The sequence below is a fragment of the Zophobas morio genome, unplaced genomic scaffold (assembly GCF_036711695.1).
Source record: "Zophobas morio isolate AGI-343-1 ecotype UQ-CSIRO unplaced genomic scaffold, CSIRO_AGI_Zmor_V1 ptg000002l, whole genome shotgun sequence".
NCBI lineage: Eukaryota > Metazoa > Arthropoda > Insecta > Coleoptera > Tenebrionidae > Zophobas > Zophobas morio.
This window is the reverse complement of record NW_026972107.1, coordinates 23,150,851-23,174,785: the sequence shown is the minus strand read 5'-3', so window position 1 is coordinate 23,174,785 and position 23,935 is coordinate 23,150,851. Positions and strand designations below refer to the sequence as shown.

The 23,935-nt window shown below is 34.6% G+C and overlaps 1 protein-coding gene across 4 annotated transcripts in view; it reads left to right on the top strand.

Annotated features, from left to right (window-relative positions):
- Window positions 1–23,935, top strand: part of LOC135130785 (dachshund homolog 2) — a 303,273-nt gene that overhangs the window by 111,592 nt on the left and 167,746 nt on the right. For all 4 annotated transcript variants that reach the window (XM_064058216.1, XM_064058221.1, XM_064058209.1 and 1 more), the window contains exon 5: window positions 22,540–22,616. In XM_064058216.1, the coding sequence (XP_063914286.1) occupies window positions 22,540–22,616 (77 nt within the window). The remainder of the gene's footprint in view (window positions 1–22,539; window positions 22,617–23,935) is intronic.

The window sequence follows — 23,935 nt, the reverse complement described above, 5'->3', positions numbered from 1 at the left end:
TACCTCTGTCTTTAGAAATTAACTGTGAAAACATTTATAAATGGCTAAATGCAAATCCCGGGTACGCATTTCACACCGAATATATCCGACTAGCATTACACAAAGCTGTCCACACAATTAACAGAGCGGAATTAACAAAACACTGGCCGATTTAAATTTGAATTAAGGCTCCAAAATTAATTAATCCTCGTCACAACACGGACTGCGGCAATTAGTCCGACACAGCGAAGCCAGAACTTCTTCCAACCGGCATCTGCAACACTGTTTATGAATATTAATAATGCCTTATAAAATATCACTGATAACTCTGCGATATTAACAAACTGACAGTTTATTAAAGCCCGGCCCGTTGCTTATTAGTCCTAAGAGAGGGCCCTTCCAGATATTTAGGGATTCCGGAACGCGATTGATTTCGCTGTCTTTGGAATGGAGTTATTGCTTGGTAAATATTAATAATTTTTTACCTGACCTCTAAGATGATATCTGCGAGATAACGGAACGAGTTATTGATTACAACACGAACGGCGATGTCAATAAATCAAACCGTGAATAAATTGGGTCCATTGTAGATTTGTAATTTAATATTGACATATGGTTCGTCGGATTTTTTTCTCTGTCTTTAATTAAGAGATGAATGGGAGGAGATAAACAGCAGCGCTAATGGCTCTTGTTGCTAATAAGATCCATAAGAAGTGCATAATTTCTAATTCATTCAAAAAAGTACAATAAGATACCAGAAATGGTTTAACCACATCAACAGCTTTAAGTTTTCTTGACATGCCTTCAACGTTAGTTATTTTACATGGCAATAGAGTTTCGAGGGTTGCATTGATAAATGCCAAATATTATTTCGTTCATAGAATATTTCGACCTAATATTCGCGTCTTATACAAACTGTTAATAGCTAAGATTATCACCAAAAAACAAATCTTTAGATTGTGTCGGAAACAATTCTGCAATAGTATAATCTTTCTAAGGCATGTAAAATGAGGCTTCTTGTACAGATTTTCTGTTGATTATACCCACGTATATATTTTTCTGTTATGTCCGATCTATCCTTGTTCAAAATTTTCTGTTGCTCAAAATCTATCATTCAAAATCTACGTGGCTGTGTCAGGTAAGGTAAATCTTTTCGTTACTGAAGTAAAGATTTGTGAGTACAGACGGATTATCAATTGAAGAATGTAATATTAAGATTAATTATTCGCAGTCTTATCAGCTGCGAATACGGTCCGTCCTATTCAAACAAACACGAGTCATCGCAGCAGCGCCCTGCGTGTTTGCCTTCTCCCTCCTCCGGCCCCGGAATCACCCTTAAAAGAGGGCGAATAAGGGCCAACACGAATCTTACGTGTTATCATTAATTATAATACAGATCTGCAGACGTCATGCGAAATTAAGGATTTTTCGAGGCGATACAGGAAGTCAGTTTTGAATGTTAGTACACAATTCATTAAGTTACACGTTCATAAATCATAAAACACATTACATTTCCATTGACTCGACTTGCCGAAATATTTTCCGTATTTATTCCATATTTAGGCAACTGCGTGTCGGAAGTCTATAAAGTTGCGATCCGTGTCGTTATTAATACCGCAGAACCTGCTGTTTTCGCTAATAGAAAAGCTCGGTATATAAATCTGTCGCAAACTTCTGATTCTCCATTGTCTCCATTGTGGCAGCATGATTGGATTATATATTTTACACCTGTCCTGACAGTTCAAAGAGTCGTTTCTCGGCGAACAAGACCACCCTCTAACTTATTAAATTCTTATTATTTATTGCGTTATTTGCTATCGTGGGACAACTTTCTAACCACCGTTTGCGAATATTTTGCTGTCGCAGAGCAGGAACCCTAATTGTTCTAAAAGTATTGCGTTTTGCAGACGCGTGCTAATTGTGAAGTCTGCATTTGTAAAGTAATGATGAGTTCTACAATCTGGTTCGCTGATCACTTGGCTGGCAGTTACTAATATTTAACTACATGTTAGTGCTCGTTTTATCTATTATCTTTAATTTCCGTTCTGGTTTGTAATTTTTTTCTAGACTATTGCGTTGAAGAGTTCTCGGTACCATACCATATACTCAACAAAGATGTAAACATTTTCAAGTAATAAAATTTTCTGTGATCTAAATCTACACAATTTTCCTCAGGTTTTGAATAGTCATTCCAAATATTTTCTACTAAATCTATATTTTACGTATCTCTGTGTCACTCTTATACACGGCTTTTATTCTTCTCTGAAATTATGCCTCACTATGACAGTTCTCACTTGCCATTAATCTCATTGGTAACCTATCGGTTAAAGTCATCACTTTTATTGTTCTAACGTTTTTCAAGTGTGAATAACAGTAATTCTGGTCGATACAATCTCAAAAGAACAAAACAGTCATTTTTAAAACTCTTGGTACCGGAGAGTGCGTGCATTCTGTAACCGCTTGTAAGCAAAAATATCTGGCCAAATATCCTGATTTATAAATTCAAGAAACATCGTTAGAGGCTCGCATTAGAGGAGATGTAATGAACAGATTTGTTCGATCTGCCAATCTCAACAAAGTGAAATCTTCTCTCTTCATTATCTGAGGAAGTTGTTGATGATTTGCGCTGTCGAACTGGCAGCGTCAACAAAGGGAAATTTGGAAGATTTTCAGTATCTGAGTAAGATGTTGTGGATTTGAGATGACTCGATCCGAATCCACAAACATCTTTGACAAGATTGTCTCAGCAGTCAGGAGTTCCTGTTGCAACTTGAAATTAAACAATGGGTCCAAAGCATTGACGAAAGGATGTTACAGGACATTTTTGAAATTAAAAAGATAGTGAATATTGCCTTGAACAAAATGGTAAATATTTTCAACATTCACTGCACGTTTAACCACAATAAATTTCTTTCTTTTTATTGTAATTATTAGTTTTGTTTGGGAAATGAAGAATTTAGGCAACCAGTTATACAGATGCGTCTGGTATCTGTCGTGAATCCTTGGGCATTTAGTAACATTCTCATAAAGTGATAGGCGGCACACTTCCATGACCTACTTCGACCATAAATCATTTATACAAACCCTGTATATAACAGCAGTCAAATCATATATCTAAACATACCCTTAATGTTCTGTTTTAAAATTTCTAATACAACACACAACACAAAATTCACACAACATATTGTACTGATCTTCGTCAAAAACTTATAGTAAATTAGAAAAAAATTGTCAACATTATTGTTATTCTCTACAAATTTGGAGATGAAGCTCATATGTATGTCAACTTATGTCCACTTTTATAGAGGTCTTGTTTTTTTTATTGTGTCAACATAAATTTTGTTGCATAGAAGTGCAAATCACAAAGCAACTTTTCTGTTTAACATTTTGAAATATAAAATATTATTAGGGTGCTTCGTGTTTTGGGTTTTTTTACTTGTTAAAATACCATGTACGCACAGTAGGTAGCTGCAATGGTGCAAATTCTTCGTTTCCTTATGGTAGAATTCAATAAAAATCTTGTTCTTAAATATAAAAATAAAAATAAATAGATTACATTTTAAACGCAATTTAATTTTTTGTTGCACTATACTACGCCGTCTGATTGAAAACCAATTAGGTACAATTAAAAAAGTACATACGTTGTTTGTGGTATTACCAATTGAAAAAATGTGTAAACTGTTGACTACAAAATTTGTAAATAATGACATGAATGTCTTGCAATGCAATTAATAGTGGAATATTCCAGTTTGATTTATTTAAGTTGGGTCTTCTGAAGTATTTATCCTCTTCATCAAACTGGTGATTGTTTCGTCAGAATTTTAAAATGAGTGTGGTGAACATTCTAAAAAAACAAAAAAATACAAATTGAAATTAGTGTTGCTTCAGTGCCCAATCTAATGTTATCCAAGGCATGCTTCCGTAAATTTCAGGATGGTGAATACTGCATGAAAGAGTTTTTATTTCAGGACAACGTACCTTATTTTTATATTGTTCAGATTTAGCATTTTATAACAGCTACTTCAGTAGTTTTTGAAAATATCTGATATTAATCAGATTAATAAGAAGAGTATAACATTTATTGGAATATGAAAAATATAGACCTGTTTCTAGCTCCTGACCTTAAAAAACAACAAAAAATTCCAAAATTCTAAATTAGAATCCATAATCTTAATTGACGAGTAGGTTATTATATATTATATATTTAATTAAGAGCAATTTAGTAATTTTGCATTTTGTAGATCTAAACATTATTTTATTATATAAATACAGAGGCACGGATTTACTCAAAATTCACGTTGTAGGTATATATTGAAAAATGAAGAAAGCGTTCGTTTTTTATTTTGAAAAATATAAGAGGTTACATGTCCAATTGCACGTATTATACATCTTAGACAGTAATTCTGCACTTCCTGCAGTTGATATTTCTGAGCCTTGGACATACAGACAAAGTCCACAAACTATGTCGACATGTTTTAGATGTGATAGCACTAAAGAGTGGCAAAGTGATTTTTTAGTACCTATGACCATAAAGCAAATGCTTGTAAGGTGCAATTTACATTATGCAGTTATAATTTTTTTTGCAAAGAAAACTTACATGTTTCACAAATTTGAACTGGTCGTCGATGGGGATAAGAGTTTGTCGCCAGTTTTAACATTTAGGTTTAAGCTATGGTACAATTTGTAAGGTGTATCGAAAGCTATAAGTTTACATTTGTCTTTATTTATATGGAAATAGTTATTTACGCACCGTTGCCTCGTGATTAAAACAATTTATAGAATACTCATCATTCATCCGATCTCCAGCGTTATTGCAGTTGTGGCCTATAACTTCAGGAAATTTTAATAACAGTTGCTACTTTTTCTAGGTTTTCCTCAGTTATGCGAGTTCTCCTAGATGTTAAAATGGTTTAAAAATTAAAAATAACTATTCAACATCACAATTTTCGTGATCAATTTGATTAGATAAACCCTGAATTGCATCAAGCACCACTGAGGTTGAGACTGTACAGTCGGCCAGCCACATTTGACGTCGCGCCGTCGTTTTTAATATTTGTCTGATTGATTTCCCATGACTTCTGCTCATCAGTCACTATATACTGTATCGTTTAGTTGAATACACCATACAACTGAATATTACCGCGTACATGGGGATACCACAATACAGTACAAATACAACTTGAACCAAGTCAGTCATGTATACAGAAAATGAACAGGGTCCAACACGGAGTCTTGAGGAATACCAAAGAGAAGAATCAATTTCTTATTATCCTAGCCAACAATTAGTTGACGGTCAGTTAAATAATTACAAAGCCAACTTGATTTAGTACCCGTCACGCCGTAATAATTATGTTTAGTGAGAAGTAATTCGATATTTAAAAACTATCAAATGTTTTTGACATGTCAAGTAAAGCTAAAGCATGTAATTTTGCCATCAGGAAATCCATGAAGGATATCATCAATTAAAGAAGATATATGAGTGGCAGAACTACATTTTTTGCGAAAGCCTGACTGTATAGAATATTGCAATTATTTAAGTAAGTAATTCTTTACCCGTGCAGTAAATGCACGTTCACCAACTTCTAAAATATTATAAACTAAACTAATCGGCCTTAGATCAACAAACATTCTGTGGATTTTTACCTTAGGAGTAGGTTGTATGATTGAGATTTTCCACCGTTTCGAAAGAGTAACTAAGAGCGTGCGTCAATGGTTCTGATCTATCCAAGGAAGTGCTCAGTTCAACATCCTTTCAGAGATACCATCTATGTCTGTTGAGTTAGGCTTCAATTTAGTGAAAAATTTAGAAATTAACTCAGTAGTAACAGGGTAATACTGGATTTCATTTTTAGAGAAAGCCTTAGTAGTAGAGTAGTAGTTGAACATATTCCTTATATCATTCTGCTTTACTTTGTGAAACTACTAGGTGCTTTTTTTTATTTATTCTCAGTAGGCATTGTTTCGTGAGAAATTTTCAAATTAAATAGAAAAATCGTTTATAATTTTTTTTGATAATTAACTGCTAGGAATATTCTAAATATATCCAATATAAAATGAATCATTATCATGAGTCCAGCGATCAAAAATTTTCCTATATTTCAAAATACAGTATAATAATAGATACACAACGATGTAAGGTAGCTCCTCTACCAATCAATTGTCGGTTATACCTTACCGACTGAAGTTTATGTTGTTTCCTGATTTTGCTGTCGTTGTCTTGCTTTTATGATATCGCTCTAGAGGTAGCAAAGCAACAGTAATTCAAGAGTCAACTGCAGACTGAAGCCGACAACATAATCGTTTTAAAAATGGCCGTTAATTATTTTGTGGAGCGTCTCCGTGGCGTTGTAACAAAATAATGTTGATTTTAATTTGTAAATGAAAATTGGATGCGCTCAAGATAATTAGTAGAGACATATTGGATCACATGTTGTCTGTCAGAACTCCATGATGAAAGACGTTCATTTCATGGCCTAGTCGGTGTGTTTTCGTCTCATTTGTTCCCTAATTAATCCATCGTGTCCTTGTCGTTCGTTTTTCCGTCCGACTTGATTCCACGCACATCGTCAGGTACCACAAACAAACATCTCACAGAAAATGCGTTTTGACGTCGGCAAGCCGTTGATTTTCAATGAATAAATTTCTCAAAGTTCCAGTATTAAAATTCGAGGAAATGACACGGAAAATAAAAAGGAATGTAAATCCCCGCGCGTCGGCAAATTACATTTCTGAAAATGTATTCCGAAGTACTAAAACCCAATTTAAAATCTTCGTTGTCAAAAACTAATCACACACCTTTAAAATAAAAGCTCGGGCGTGAAATCAGATTTCCGTTCACGTTTCCATTATTAACTTTCGCGAATGTTATTTTTTATTCAAATCAACTCCCCTTCGCACTCTGGAGAGAACTTGTGGGATCATTTGTCATCGGCGGCTTATGACTTCTCGGTAGAGGACCTAAAGACTTTGAGGACGCGACAACAATTAGGGTATCGATGGGACTTTTTTACAGACGTGGTCTGCATCCGATTCGCGGGATGTAGGGGGCACGCGAGGCAACTGGAACAGCCAGACAGACACCCGCGGTTTGCCACTGTTGTCTTACCCACATATTTATTACAGCGCGGTGCGTAAAATGGTGCACGCGAATTGACAATAACAATAATTAACTAATTGGCGGATTTGCATAGCGCCATAAATATTGCCGATACAATAATTCTTAATTAATTATGGCGGGTGCGGAGCGTATGTGGTGCTGGGATATTTACACACATACAGGTGTCCCAAACATTATGCGACTCTAGGTTTAAACTTTACCACTGGCTCAGAAACGTTATAATCTATAAAGAATAATTATTCCTTGGATTTGGACTGACAACTTTAGATTCTGCATAGATGTGTATATTTATTTAAGGATAAATTTATGAATAAACAAAAAGAAGTCTTACGAGAAAACTTGCAGTTGCATGAAAAACACCTGTTTATCTTCTCTAGCATGTTTATGATGCAACAAATTATGCTACGTAATTATGAATATGTGGATCATAAACTGTTAGAGTGAGCTGGAAAACACCTCATTCAAGTTATTTTCAATATTCTGAATGCAGCAAAAATTTAATTTTATTATTCTGTTTATGACATTGAGATGGTATCATTTACCTGGTGCTTAGGTTGCGAAGCTCGTTTTCTGGTAGTTAACTATTATTAACTGATGAAACTGCACAAGAAGACAATTTGTAGTTAAACTGTTGAATTACAAAGTTTCCTTCCAGTAATCTGGTGATGACAGGGAATTTCTTATACGTTTTATTGCATATCAGCTACGTTTTATGTACACAGGGTCGGTAAAAAGTAAAAAGCAGTTGAATATCGCGAGTACAGTTTATTGAATTTTTTTTAAAATGTGGGCTGTCCCTAGCAATACTCGAATTATATTTTTTGCAATTTTTTTCTGAATTCAGAAAATGTAACACATGTATTATTTTATTTACGGTTAAATAATTGTCAAAATAAAAATACTGAAAATCAGAAAATCGTAGCTAGCGTTCGCAATACCATCACCTGTCATAATCCTGGCATATAGAACATTTTTTAAAAAATTATACTAGTACCCAATCTTTGTAAAAATGATAGAACTGCAGATACATAAATTGAAATAAAGGTGCTAGCGTAAAAGAATCATTTAAATGCTGTTTCTAGATAATTTACATAATATTCTAGAAATAACAATCCTTCGATTTAATGATCGTAAATAATATATGAATATATGGTTATAAAGGTTTTTGAAAAATTTAAATAAAAAATTACATCATTGAAAATGGATCAAATTAACATTTAAAAAACAATAATGTTGAAACAAATGTTCGAAACGTTCTTCATTTAATCATTTACTTCCTGGCAATAGTAAATGTCCTTGCAAAAAGTTTTCAAATGAATCTGTTAGAATATTAGGATGGATATCACATTTAATTTTTTTTTGGAATTCTTCGATTCTTTGCCTATTAACATAAATTCGATTTTTTACATAACTCCACAGAAAAAAGTCAAATGGGGTTAAATCGGGTGACCTAGCTGGCCAATCAACTGCTCTCCTTCGTTCTATCTACCTTGCTCTGTAGATGAATTTAGGTTTTCATAGTTGGGGGTAAATAAAGCTTGAGTATTTTTAAGTATGGCCCAAGTTTGAACTTTTTAGCAATTCTGTATGTATATTAGATAAAAAGCAGAATAAGCTAAACTTTTTCTGCAAATGTTTAAAAAATGGAATATTGTGATCGAGAAAAAGTTTAAACCAGTTTAGTAAAACTTTATTTATCAGTAACATTTTGGCAATTACTAAATAACACCAGCGCGAGATTTAGAAATAGAACTGAAAGTTGTCTTCAAACTATTAATTACGTCTATTCTTTTTTTGGACTCAATAATTTGGATGCTACTTGAAGTTTATATACCACAGAATTTTCAATACATCTATCCTTCTGCTATATTGATTCCTATGTTGATGTTCGCCCTTGCGTCTGCTAGCATTGACGTTCTTCTAAAGTAGTGGCCTGTGTAACTGCAAGGACTTGGCAACTTCAAATATGCAGCGATCTTTCATGGTATTGTTGACAACACTATTGATTGTTTTGTCTAGTAAATTTTCTATTTCTGTATCCAAGAAAAATTCCTGAACTTTCTTTCACCTGGCGAACGAGAATAGGTGAATATTTCTGAAATAATTCAACAATATTTCCACCTTTGATATTTCCATTAGAAACTGTAAACTCCCTCCCCACATTAGTTTTTGTATTTGGAATTTCAGTTAGAATAAACGACTCCATGTCCTTAATATTTTTAAGTTGATCAAAAGGGATTTCTTCTAATCGACATGTACAACTAATTCCAATATAATTAGCACGACCTGAAACAACAAAAAATTATAATATTTGTTCAATGTAAAGTTATTTATTTACCTTCATCATCACAAGTCGATCTCTTCGTTCGCTTCTTTTAGATAACTTTCTACTTTTGATCTTGTGAGAATGATGTCCTACTGACATTCGCTTAATTGAAGTTATTAAATAAGCGTGCAAAACCTTGAGCTTCGTAATGTAAACTCTTGAATTTTTGTTCGAAGTATGCTAGTAAAACTTCTTCGTTGCCCGTCTTGACTCTTTTCTCCACACTAATTTTTGAACTGAGGATATGACCAGAGAACATAGAGAAGCGCCATAGTTTAAATCAAATGACGGTTGAGGACTTCTCAATTTATGTTGGTAGCAGTGTTTGTTTCTAACTAGGAATAAAAGTAACTAGAAGAAATGTCATAATATTTTTAACGACGCGTTTTATTTTCGACAAATTGACACTAAATTTACCAGAATATTGCAAGCTGCTTACTGTTTCCTTCACTTTCATTCAGGTCAAACGAATTACAATTATATTGAAGCAAGGTTTTTATTGGCATCGATTATTTAAATTTGGCGCTTGCCTTTGGCGGTTGAGGACTCCAATGTCAATAAGGGTGGTTTTGCAAAATCAGCCTCTATGTCGCTTCTCTATGTTCTCTGATATGACGCCATGACGATAAGCGTTCTCACATTTCTCTTTTATTATTATTATTATTATTATTACTATTATTATCTCTTTTGATTTACTTGGTAGCAAACATTTTAATAGTGAATCCAAAGATTCACTATATTAGACATTTTTCCTTGATTTTGTTGGGAGAAATTGTTACGGAGGAACCAATTGTTTGCCGCTTCTCAAAAACCATTTCCGCACCAGAATCTACCCAACATATTTTTCTCTTTTGTGTTTTCTGCCTCCCAGTATCTAGCTTGGGTTGTTATCTGGATTTCGTGATACTTGCCACTTTCTCTTCCTTACCTACATTCGTATCTTTCATTTTTACTTCTCCTACTATCCATTGTCTTCTACTTCTCAACTTCTCTATTTCTTTGCTTGAGTATCCACTTTTTTCGTACTAGCATGCTCTGTCTCTTTTTACACCTTTTTTAACTTTTTCTGTAAAACATTCGTTCAAAATTTTACCCCAGTTCTCTCATTTTCTCTTCATACTTTATCGTTCTCATGGATGTATTTACTCTTAATTTATTCTTTTTGTATACTTTCGCACAATGTAACCTGGCGTTTCTCGATCAACTCTCAAAACACATTTGACATATTTCTCGTGCATGCTTTCTATTTCTTCATATCCTTTCCAACACCTCCGCTCCATATAGCAGCACGCTCTTTACTAAACCATCAAAGAGGTACCAATTTATTGCCTTTTTTGCACCTTGTTTCATTTGTCGTTCCAGCACATTTGCACTCGTAAACTTAAATACTTGAACTCTTTCACTTCTTCAATTACATCCTCCCTCCAGTAGCATTTGTTCTTTTTCCCCTCTCTTCCTCTGCTCCTAAAAAACATAATTTTAGTATTATCTACATATATTCAATTCTAGCCCCTTTCTACTCACATACATTCCTCGTGTTCTCATCATTTCTCTCAATTCCCTTTCATCGTCAGCTAGTAAACCAAGTTATCTACGTACTCCAACGTCCATACTTTCTCTGTACGCACCACCTGCTTGTGCTTTCTTTAATGCTTCATCAAGATCTCTTACATACCTAAGCACCAAACACGCTACACAACTGTGGTCGTTGATTTTTTTCTATCTCTAATAATAAAATTAATGAGATCTCCAGGATAGCGCTGTTACAGGCTCATCATGTATTGTTCTATAGGGTGTTCATTATAGCTGTATTATAGCTTCAATACGGATACATAGTGAATATGATGAGATCGAAAATTTATCAAAAAATCTACTTACAAACATTCAACAGCTAATCGTGGCGCTCTGTCAGTTTTTGTTAGAAATAAACACAACTTTTGTATATTGGTAGTGGATAGAAATGAAAAGATTTACATTGAAAGATTGATACAGAAATATAAGTTGATCAAAGAATGAGTAGCAAGTTCCGATAAAAATTTACTATTTTTCACGAAATAGCTTTTCTAGCAAATCAGTTAATTCGAACTATCATACATTTTGAAACTGTTGAAATATCCATGAAGATCATTATTTACAGATGTATGTAATAGAATTTATCAAAGCATAGGCAAAATATGTGGGGAGAAGACAACATGACAGTTACTTTGAATCGATTTGTGGTCACAAAAGATCATTAAAAATTTTAAAATGCTCTATCAACAGTAACCAATTTTGACTTGTTAATGAATTTTTTTAGGCCTAATTTAACAATAACTCCACCTGCTTCTTTACATGCCTGAGCAAAACTTAAGAAATATGATCCGATTTTTTTTCACTAGCGGTTTGTCTATGTGAAAGCTCATCCAAACGGAAGTTAATTATAAGACAAACTGTTCCCTAATCCACGTGTCTTTCAGCAAACATCAGGCAGTATCTTTCGTAATAAAGGTGATATTGTAGCTACTGCATTACAGTCAAGTTATTATTAAAATGAGGTGATTAATCATAGTGGTGACATCTCTGACAGTCCCCCATCGAGCCGGCTGGCCTGATGTCGCCAAGCCGGTGTCATCACCTCCTCCTCATTTGTAACATAAATAAACCCCAGTATAAAAATTTTTCAATATCTAGTTATCTCCGAGACGACCACCTTCAGAACCACCCTCTAACATACCTTAGCCCGATCAAATACGGGCATTAATATTTGCATTTAATTAAATCGAAACACGGTAAATTAATTTTATGCCAGCGGTGAATATTTACGACGATTAAATAATTTTAGAACCGGCGGCTGTTGCTCGTAATAACAACGTGTTGTTTCAGGCGAGGTTATGACGATTTAATGCTGTTTGTCCGCTCACACACCCCTTCGCTCTGTTTGTTTATTCACCTATCCCTGTTTGCCGATGTCAAAAGTAACAACCTACACGACATTACGTCTGTAATTAGTGGACACTACGTGAGAAAATCGCCATACCACCCTTAATAATGGGACAGGAGGTGGTGTTTGCACACATATGTCGTAAAGGAATCACACTCATCAACGGGTGGAGCTTTCCATAGAATTCTTGTATCACCTAAGTGAGTCCACTTTTTTACTTCCGGGGCGTAAACTAAAGGAAGTTTGTAATTGGAGTATTTTGACGAATGTCTAGTTTCAAGTTTTCGCAGCTTGTAGAATATTATTTGTATGTTGTCTGTCGTAATTTTAATATACAAAAATAATCTCCGAAGTTATTCGTGAAATTTTAAGTGTAGTGTCCTTCACGATTATTGTAAATACTTGTCTGTTCATCCTTATCAAAAATTTGATGACGTTATTTCAAATTTTACTAAGTCAATCCCGCTTCAAAATTATATTGTGCCATGTTCTTTTGTCCCTGTTTTAAAGCCACGGATCTTCTGTTTGTTGAATCAGCATTCTTCGACAATCGATAATTTTTTACATCAAGTTTTAGAATTTTCACCCAAGAAGCCATTTTTCTTAATTTGTTCTTTGTTTGAATTCGTGCATAATTCCTTTGCCAAGAACGGATTCAGTGTTTTTGCTAATGCGCTTCTCCTCTTTTTACGAAGAAATTCTGTTGAAAACGAACACGAAAAATCAATAGCAACATTAACGTCGAGGTGTGGTCCTCCGACTGCTGGTAATTATTGCTATCTGACATTTCCATCAAATATGAAGTTCATCAGAATCAAATCTATAACCGTCAAAACTTACGGCTTCACCCTCATTTCCTAAAAAGGAGAATTTGCGCTCACTTAATACGCGAAAAATTTGAAACTTTTTTCCTTTTATGAATTTTAAACGAGGCCACAACGGCAAAACGTTGGAATTGATCTACGACGTGCGCTTTATAGGTACTCAGTCTGCAATTTATTTTTGTAGTTCAGATCGTTTTATTAGGGAGGGTGGAAACGCAGACAGGCTGATGATTTTTAAAATGTCTTTCTGCAGCCAAAAAATATGTTCAATAAGTGAATTAAAATGCCGCTTCTTGTAGCGCGCAGCTGGGACCCGCCGTCTGACAAATGACTAAGTTAGTTTCGTTTTCGCGACGTTGAGAGGATCTGTCAAAGCTTAGGGGAGCTTTTTTATAAGGTTGGTAACATCCGCGCTAAAATATTTCTAAATAGGACGCGTTGGAGGGAACATACCTTAATCAATCATCTCGGTGCGTTTTGTATTTTCGGTAATTAGCGCGTCTTCTCGTTAGGGCGTTATCCAATATGTAAACTGAGACGTTATCAAAGTCCAGATCATAATGTACGTAGGTACGTACTGGCATCGCCGCCATTGCATTAAACAATATTAAGATATCTTGATCAAGTTTAGAGTGGAGAATTCACTTAGCAGCTTCATACACGAACTAAGAGCAGTCGAGATCTTATCTTCGCTCGCTAATCTAATATTATAATTGTATTCTACGAAATGCTACATTCAGTTAACAGATTCCATGTTAACTGTTGCCGGGGTCGCTCGCAAATCTCGCTCTTAAATACTGACGACACAAAAGCTCAAACGAGACGGACCGACTTTCTGAAAGCTCCTCCGGGATACATCGAAATCTCATTTCCGGATGTACCTACACTCGGAGTTACTGAGGTAATTAGCAAAAGAAGCTCCCCGAGTATTGTTCTTAGGACTTTAAAAGTTATGTTCTCGGGGCGGATATAATTAAAACATAATATCCAACTCGAGCTTCTGAGAGAAATCTTGATACGAGCATTTGTTTACTATATACAGCATCTTTTACCAAGGCAAAAATCATCACACAGAACGATTACAAGCTTAATGCTTAAGAATATTACAACACTTGGATGCAAATTAAACTAATTATAATTAAATGGTCTTTGATGTAATTTTTTTTCAAAATACGGCACCAAAACTATCAATCTTAGTAACTTGACTGTTGCGCTAGCCAATTTTGTCGAATTAGATAAATCTCAAATTCATATGTTAATTGTGATCTTTTACAGTGTACGTTAGCATAAACAAAATACGTCCACAGAACTAATCGCAAACAGTCTTGAAAACTAAAAATATTTTACGTTGTTCTTAATTTAAATGATAGTTCATAGTTTTGACTAAGTAAATAGGAGAATAATATTGCCATACAAATGATAGGGACGTCAGGAAATTAAAAACATTTATTTCGCAATCGCAGCAATTAACATCAAAAAAACTCATCTATGTCATAGAAACAATTCGGATTCTTAAAAAGACAATTTTAAGATGAAAATTTCTAAAATTCAATGTCTTGATTTCTGATAGGAGGGGATTAAATAATTTTACTGTGTTATACCCTACTGATTGAAGTTTCTAGTGTTGTAGTGGTGAATATCTGAATTTTTAAAAATGTTAGTTAGGTCTTTAAAAGACAACAATTTTAATTTTTTAAGAATAATTTTACAGCCAGCGGAGAATTTTGGAAAAAATACGGATGGTCCTTTTTTGTATTTTCAAAATTCTTATAGAACTACTATACTACTACTAGTACATATTGAAAGGTTAAAGCTCGATTGAAAAAACAGTAACTAGACAATTTATAAACTCAGATTGGGTTTTATATCGTTTACGACAAGTTTGTTAGTAAGGGATTATGTTTAATACATGTAGGTATTTTCCAAAATTTTAAGCCATGTGAGATTTTTATCTTTGTTAACCAAAGTAGTGTTGTCAGTAAATAGGGTTCTTTTGAACTGAACCCTGTGGAAGTCCAACATGAATAGGACGTCAGTGTGACTTTTTCTTTTTCATATGTATAATATGAAAATGCTCTAGCTTGATATCTTTCGCTCAAATAGCATCGAATTAGTTCATTGGATGTGCCTCTGACTCCATAACACTAAAGCTTATATAGCAGCAAGGTATGGTCTACGCAGTCAAAAGCTTTTTTTAATCGATTTGTGATACAAATTCTGAATTTCCTTCGTAAAAACTGTAGAAGTTGTGGACTTATATTTTCTAAGAATGAACTGGTCATTCGTAAAAAGTTGACGATAATGTCTATAAAAAGATAATTGATTACATTTTTAATGAAACTTGATACACAATTTTTGCGTGCTTAACAGAGATCAAAGATTGTTGCTAACATACAGCAAACATTTTAAAAATCAAATCACATAATTCTTATCGATACTAAATGTTTTACAAAAGACTGAAAGATTGAGAGATATGCAAGAATTCTTGTTAAAAAATTGTATAGTTTTGTAGAACAAACAGGCACAATAAATTTTTTTGTTGGGTAAGTTCTAAATTGTCGCAGTTACTCGTGATTTAAATGTCGATTATCATCCACAGTTTTTGTCAAAAATTGAAGTTAGCGAACAGTCTGCGTCACGGAGGGATTACTTCTTTTAATAGAATTAGAAATTTATATCTATAAAAAGCACCTGATGGAACTGCCTACTACAAATTTAAAATTCAGGTTAGGAAAAAAAGTTTTATTTTTAAGGTAGAATCAATATTTATGTAATTACTGACACAACGTTACATCCTGTGTCTGTATCGTCGGCGATTTGTCTCGATATTATTTCGCTATTTTCGTCGATAATGCCGTCCCCGCGTGCGTTTTAGGGCCTCCGATTCGGACGGTATGTCGTTATAGAAAAAGACGGGCATAGTTTCAAATTTCATTTAAGATTTAATTTGCGTGGAGATATGTGAATCCCTCTGTAAGATTACGTCGGAACGATACGTCGTCTCTTTATAGGGGTGGTTTTTGCGTAACTAGTCCGCAATTAAAGCTCTGCTTTTGTTAAGCTCGCCTGCAAACAATGCGTGTTTCAGATAGGCCTTCTGTGATCCTTCTAGAATGGACAGTGGGGTGGTACATTTGATTTATAAGTACCTGGATCTTTCATTAATTAAAATTTCAGTTTGTTTTTGCGCTTTGGAAGAGTGTCCCTCGCTGTCCTCAAGAAAGATTATGTCGTGGTGGATGCGCTAAAAAATGACTCTCTTCATACAATTTTCAAAGCGGGTGAAAATATTGACTTTTGTTGGCAAATGAAAAGGCCTAAACGTGAAGCACCTCGAGAGCGTCGAAGGTATGAATGTGTTTGTTAACTGAAATTATTATTTACATAGACGAGCTTGTTATATGTCAGTTATTTGCAGTGCTGACCCACGTCTCTCCTCATACATTTGTAATGTTAAGTAAACATTAACTTCCATTTAGTTACGTTTCCACTGGTTCAGGCGCTACCACCCTTTTCAGGCGGAATATTTACCCGGCCGTATTTACTGCATGCACTTGTAATTGTTTATAAACAACGGTAACAGGCTTACTAAACAATTTATCACTTATTTCCAAAAACAAACACCTCAAGAATTGGCTTCTTTCCAGACAAATCGACTATGTCTAACGCGAAATCCATCGACCTCAAGAGATACGGCCCTAATTCAATTCAATCACTCGATTGGTAACTGGAGAATAGCAAATTGGCTCAACTGGGAATTGGAAAAAAAGCGAAGCATCTTTTAACCCGAAATTTCAAATGCAATTTTCTCATTTTTCAGAGACTTTATTAAATGAACTTAGTTGGCTACCTGTAAATTATCAATCTCAGACTCCCTCCTAACATGTCTAAAGCAGAAATGAAAATAATTAAATAATAATGAAACAAGTATAAGAGAAGGGTAATGATTATATCAAAGAAGGGTTAAACTACTGCAAAGAACAATTAGCCGCGAATACATTCGTTGTGTCTGAACTCATGACATTCGCCGAACAAAGCGACCGTTCCTCTGGTCGACTCCGGAGGCTTTCAGCAGATTTTGATTAGTCATAGACACAATTTAAACGAAGTAATAGAGATAGAAATCTAAATGTAAAACGGTAGCGGCTGGCCATAGTTGCTACGATTGAAATTTGATTGTAATAAATTGATACAACTTCGAATCATTATGACTAGGCGTTAAAGAATTTCCGAAGATAATTCGGACGGGGTTCGAATAAACGATCTTTTGTACACGAGCGACTCTTTTACCGGCCGTCACGGCAGCCACAATGCAAGAAATCACTTCGAATTCTCCACAGCAGGTCTCTCGCAGAGTTCCACGCTGGGACAGAAACTATATCGATAACTTCTTTATTTTTATTATCACCATCCTGAAGTATATTTTGACTGCGTGTTTACTGCGGGTTAAAATCATTAATTAATCTTGGTAATTCCTGCTTAATTATTGTCTATTAGGGGCTTATCTATTTTTCCGACTAAAATTGCTTAATACATTTTAAACGATATAAAACCTACAATTTGTACTTACCGAAATCTGTAATTTCTTAGAGTTAGTTACACCTGGGTGCTTAATATGCAGATTATTGTGGCATAAAAAGCAGCTTTTAATAACTCAATAACGCGGCCTTATTAGTACCGAGTATGAAGTTGTGAGATAAGGTGTTATTTTTTTTTCTTTTGACTCATGTTTTATGGAAAATGATTTTTAATTTCGAACAACGAGCAGATAACAATCTTCAATAAAACTACTATCTTCTGTTGCTTTTAATTGTTGTTTCGACTTTTAATTAGACCATAGAGGTCTTGGTGGAATATGTTTCATATGTCGAATGCAACTATTGACAGGTTAAGAAGGTGTTCGGATCAAACAAGTGTTCCGTCACGTATAAAATTTTCAATTTCATACGAAATGTGATTGATTGAGTGTATGGAACATCAGTCGGTGAGGAACCCCTGTTTTCGGTAGATACACGTACACAAGTTCCTTATAATATGTGATGACGTATCCCTCTTTTGATAAATGTTCTTCTAGTTTGTAATCGACTTTGATTCGATTCGCAGCGAACACTTCCAAGAAGATACAACGATCACGATTGAAGTTTGATCCATTAGTGCGGCAATTTCGTTATTTTTCGGTCGCAAATTCTCACTTCTCGATAAAGAATCGATATTGCAACAAAATAAGCGCAAACACAGTCGTACCGGGATGATTAAATTTTAATTACGTCTTGAGGCAATTAGTAGTCAATCAGCGAAGTAGTCGCAGATCGGAGCCGTTATTAAATAATAATTAGTTCTACCTACTGTAGTTATATTATCCTGAAGGGTTCCGATTTAATATTAATGTTCGAGTTAGGCATGCCATCTTCTACAATTAAGCGGTTTGGTCTTTAATTGAAATTACGAATTTCCGAAGGGGGCATCGGGCGGAAAAATGGAATTAATGCGTGGTGTGCGTCTTTGCTGGTAGCGATTTCCCTCCCATTTAGTGCGCAGTAAAGTATGCATAAAATAATAATATAATAGGAACCCGCCGCTTAATTTTTTAATGGCCAAATGCTTTTAGAGACGTCCTAACGTAGCTTGAATATTTAAAAGTAATGCGAAGACTAAGCAGCGTTGAGAGCATTGAGAACATTAACAGGAGCAATCGAGATCCTGCGGGATATAAAGACAATGTATAGCTGTAATTCGGAAGGAATTATACGAGGGGTCGGCACAGGTGCGAGGCATCCGAAATTTGATTTGCTCGGAAAGCGCGAAACGCACCGCGGAAACAACTTAACTAAACAAGAAAAATATCGCGGAATTATTGCCACGATGTGATACGGAATTTAAGGAGATACAGAGGGATACTTTATTACATATTTAGACAAGACTGCAGCTGCGAACTTGCCGTTCAAATTGAAAAACATTGCGTGAGCATAACGAAGAATATATGAAAAGTCATAAACACGACTCGTTTTGCTGTCAGTGGGCGAAACCCGAGAAGACTGGGGGGTTGAACTTCGTTATTATTGGGCCTCATATGCATTGTTTTATTTGACGAGGCAATAATGTTTAAGGTTCGCTTTATTGCCTGATAATTTATCGCCGCCGTTTAGATCTTGTCTTGGACTGTTCCTCAAACGAGCTGTTGCTAATTGTCCGAGATTTTAAGACTCCCAATTAGAAGAATAGCGCGTGTCTTTGAACCTGTCTTTTTGCGAGCGTCGAATGATGGCTTGAATTACATTCAATACGAAATCCCAAAGGGATAAAACGAATTTGTTACTGTCGAAGTGTAATTATGAGTAATTAGAGGAATCATATTTTAGAAACAAAAGGCGCAGGGTCGTTAGTGTCAGACAATTCCCGCTGCTCAAAACATGATACTTAATGTATTCATCTTCTCGAGACCTTTTTTTAATTCATCAAGAAAAACGAGACATCTAAACGAACAACGCAGAATTACTGGATGCGTCCCTTTTTCAAACATTTATCACACAATTAAAAACACATACAAAAACATACGTATAAAAAAGTCAGTTCAGATTTCTGGATACTGTATACACATGTGTGACTATCACAAAAATAAATATGGAAGGCTATTATGGGCATGTTCATATGAAATTTATTACCAGATAATCTGGTTACTTTGAAAGTTTTACTAATGTGGTAACGCATGGACGCAAACGCATGCTGGTACTTCGTAATTATCCTTCTAGCTGTACTTGTCAATTTCTTATACTACATTAAAAACTTTTCGATATCGTCATTATTTAGTACGAACTTATAAGAAGCGATTTCACTAGAACTAATTTACTATTCATTTTCTTTTCAGTAATAACGTAAACTAGTGTTCCTGTTTCCATGGAATTTTTATTTCTTAAGAATATTTTTTGCTTACGAAAAGTAAAACAAAAATTCCAGTTCAAACAAGTTTTTATTTCCTCTCCCCGAAAATGGGCCCACCTTCTTAACAGTCATATCAAGTCTTTCAAGCATTCTTGTGCGAGAAAGAACAGGGTCTTATTCTAATTTTGTTTTTATATTCAAATGTTTTTTAACGATCATTTAGATTTTCTCTCCACATTACGGGTTCATAATTTTAACATGTTGACTTTAAAAATATGCATTGACTATTATAACCTTCTAGAGTATTTTCAGTTATGTATTTTGGAAAACATCTCAAGTGCATATTTAGATGAAGAAACTAGCAAATATTTTATGTGGATGTACTATACTATAACTATTGTCACAAATTTACTTCACGAATTCTCTTACTGAGTCACATTACTGAGTCTGTGTCATTATAAGTTCACCGGAAAGTATTACATTCCATTCGTAGGTATTGACTTTAAAATATATATTTACTTGTTTCTAATTTATCGCAACTTAAAAGTGATTACGCAGTTGAATGTAAGTTTCATTTGGGGTCGAACGGAAATGTAAATTTTCGAGACGAAATGTTTTGCGTCTGTTGGTGATGGACGATCGTTTTATCAAATTTACATATTTCAACAAAAATCGTCCACTTCAGTGTAAACGGAAGATCCAGTCAGCACCTTTTGGAGTGGATCTCGTTTACTTTTAGCTCGCGGATGATCCAACGAGGGACTTTGAGCCATATGGGGTGTGTAATAGAGTCACAGTATCAGAAGCACCATTTGATATATGACTTGAATCACATGCAATTATTCCGCAGCAATTTACATGCACTCTTCAGCATACATAAAACATATAGTATATGGGCTGTTGCGCTCAATAATCTTTGATTTGTGCGATAGTTGCGCTTTTAACAGCTTGAGCCTATTTCTAGGATGTTAGTGTCAATATTTTAATAGATCTGGCACCTCTACATGTAGAGCGTATGGGGCCGTATTGTTACATAATTAAGTCGGGTCAAATGAATCTTGGGAGATAAGAATCTATTTAATAGAACGTTGAGCGTCCTAACACGGTACGAAATCCAATTATCTTGTGCAACTCGCCACTGTTCTTGTGAATTAGGTGCCATTTCTAAGCTAATTCGAGCGACTCGGAATTAAACTGTCCCTCTTAGTGTCTTTCCGTATCCTTGCGAGAGCCTAATCGTACAAGAGTGTCCATATTTTTCATCGAGGTTTGTTCCACTGAAAGGTAACGCTGAGCAGCAAGTGCTTTTTTATAACACAATGAAAACGTTTACAGGACTTATGGAGCATTAACTTAAACAAAACGTCTATTTATCAATAATAATTGCACTTTAGCTGTACCATTTTCCTTAAATTGATAGGTATATCAAATGGTTTTTGATTTCTAGTGTTCACACTAATACACACAAATACCCTTATTTTTGTTTTATGCTCAGGTTTATTGAAATCCTTAGACTTTACAACTAAATTGATGAAGTAGTTACTTGCTTACATACGATTTGATGAACGTAATCAGACAAATTTTGGTCAACGTTTCTCATCTACACGATATTCTAAAATTTCACAACACTCAGTTTCGTAGTTTCGCAGATTATCTCTCTAATAAAATCACCAACAGATGACAAAAAGACAGAAAAGGGGGACTTAGAGAACATAAAATTCGCCATTCGTCAAATGGACCCTATTGCAAACTTCCCTGTTTTACGGTCGGGAAGTAAAACTGTGTCACAAGCCAACATTACCTTTTAAATGCACATTAGTGAATCAAATAATACCAAAACAGTAATCAAAATTTACTAAAAATTTTTATGGCAGCTTCTTTGTCGAGCAGTAAATCAATACAGGAGCAAAACTAGTTCATTTCCTATTCATATTTGTGGCAAGGAGATATGCAAAGTGCTTTTCTAACATATCGCCTCCGGCAAGCTGGCCGGAGTCATCGCAAAGCTCGATGATCCAAGCACTTATTCCCACAATACCGATATCGGCTGAAGCTCGGATGTGCAGCTTTGTCCGATTTTTTCCAGGTCTGCAGAAGGGGATTTGCCAGTTATCAAATTTCCCATTCAGATGTATGCGGAGATGTTTTAATGAAGGCGGCGCAGGGACCCCTACGGTGCCTGCCATTAACGTGGGGGCTGTAAAGCCCTGAATCCGCGACTTATTGCCAATGTTCTAATTAAAACAGATGTATTTTTCTAATTGCATGTTTTACGAGCCGGCTGTTAATACGAGAACTGTTAAAATTTACATTTTGGTAAAGATCAAATCGACAGATTGCATGTTTTGGACGAAATGTAATGCATTTATAATGAAGATAAAATTGCAGTATCGTTCGCTTTTATGAACATAATTGGACGCTTTTGTTTATTCGCGATAATTTGCAGGATTCATTTCATTCGATTGTTAATTTACGGTGTCTTTTTTTGTTGCAGGTTAAGAGAGGAGAGGTGCGATCCGGACAGACCGCTACCGTTAGACCAAAAAGCCAGGGACCTCAGCCCAAGAAATGGTAAGGAAAACCCAACGAAAGAGTTATTTACATTAACTTACTTATTTTATCGAAGACGTTTTTCTTGTTCGATTGCTTCTTAATCTACGGTTTTCTTAGTTTATCATTTCTCCGGCAAAGGCTAAAAGATCGTTATGTGAATAATAAATAATATAATTATAGTATAACGCTGCACAAACATTCATTAAATCATTGTACATATCTTACTCATATTGTTCACATAAGAAATCTTTTCTAGGCCATTTATATTTGATTAAATTAGCTGGCTAATATTTTTTTGTTTTATCAGAAAATTAGATGCCTAATATTGATTCAGCGGTAAGAGCTGTTTTTTATTGGCACTGTCAAAATAAGTTAGGCAAAAATATTTTACTTTGTTAATCATTGAAAACCTAGAAATTAAAAAGAAAAAGACGGCGTTTATTGTCTTCTTTGCCTTTTTTTACATTTTTATGAAGAAGATTTTGAAAATGGTACATTTTAAAGCCTTATTTACAAACAATGCAAAATTTACAAAATCAGCCTTTGTTTGTTACTTCCACTTTTTTGGTACTGCATAAAATTTTATAACTTAAATACTTATAGGAAGTAGACATTCAAATGCCCATTTTCATATAATCATACAAACTGCTTTAAAGAAAGTTGTGAACGTTTTGTTAAGCAGTTGTCTGGTGGATAATAATGCAACAAAAGGGAGAATTAGTAAGATGCCATCTGAAAAAATTATTATTGATAGTGTTAGATCACACAATCTGGCACAAAATTGAAATTTTCATCCACATTTTGATGTACATATTTTTTACCGAAAATTTAAGCGCGATGCCGACGCGTTTCAGCAATTACGTCATTTTCTTGGACTAAATTAACCTACTTACAAATTACTTCCTAATCTATATTCTACCTACGGCTTCCTACATCACCACTCTCTTTCCTGATAGGGAGCTACATTCCTCTAAGCTTTCAAGTTGTCTGAATCCTCAAGCTATTTCAAATTCAATTTCAAAAAGGAATAATAAACAGCTATACAGTCAGTTATATTACAAAATGGTATCGGACGAAGATTATTAGTACTTTTAGTAACTTTTGCAAGATTAATTTGGATAATGCAGTAAGGAAACCAAACCAGAGGGAACTAGTGTATCTAGCGAGAATAGTAGGTGTGTTGATATTTGGGTTCAATATAGTGTTACAAAATATGTGGAATTAGGTGACAGAAGATCAAAACGTATTCTAGAAAATGAAGACAAAGGTTTAAACATTACAAAATAAATAAGTTAACTAAAAAAATAAAAATCTGAACAGAATCTGCAAGAACTAAA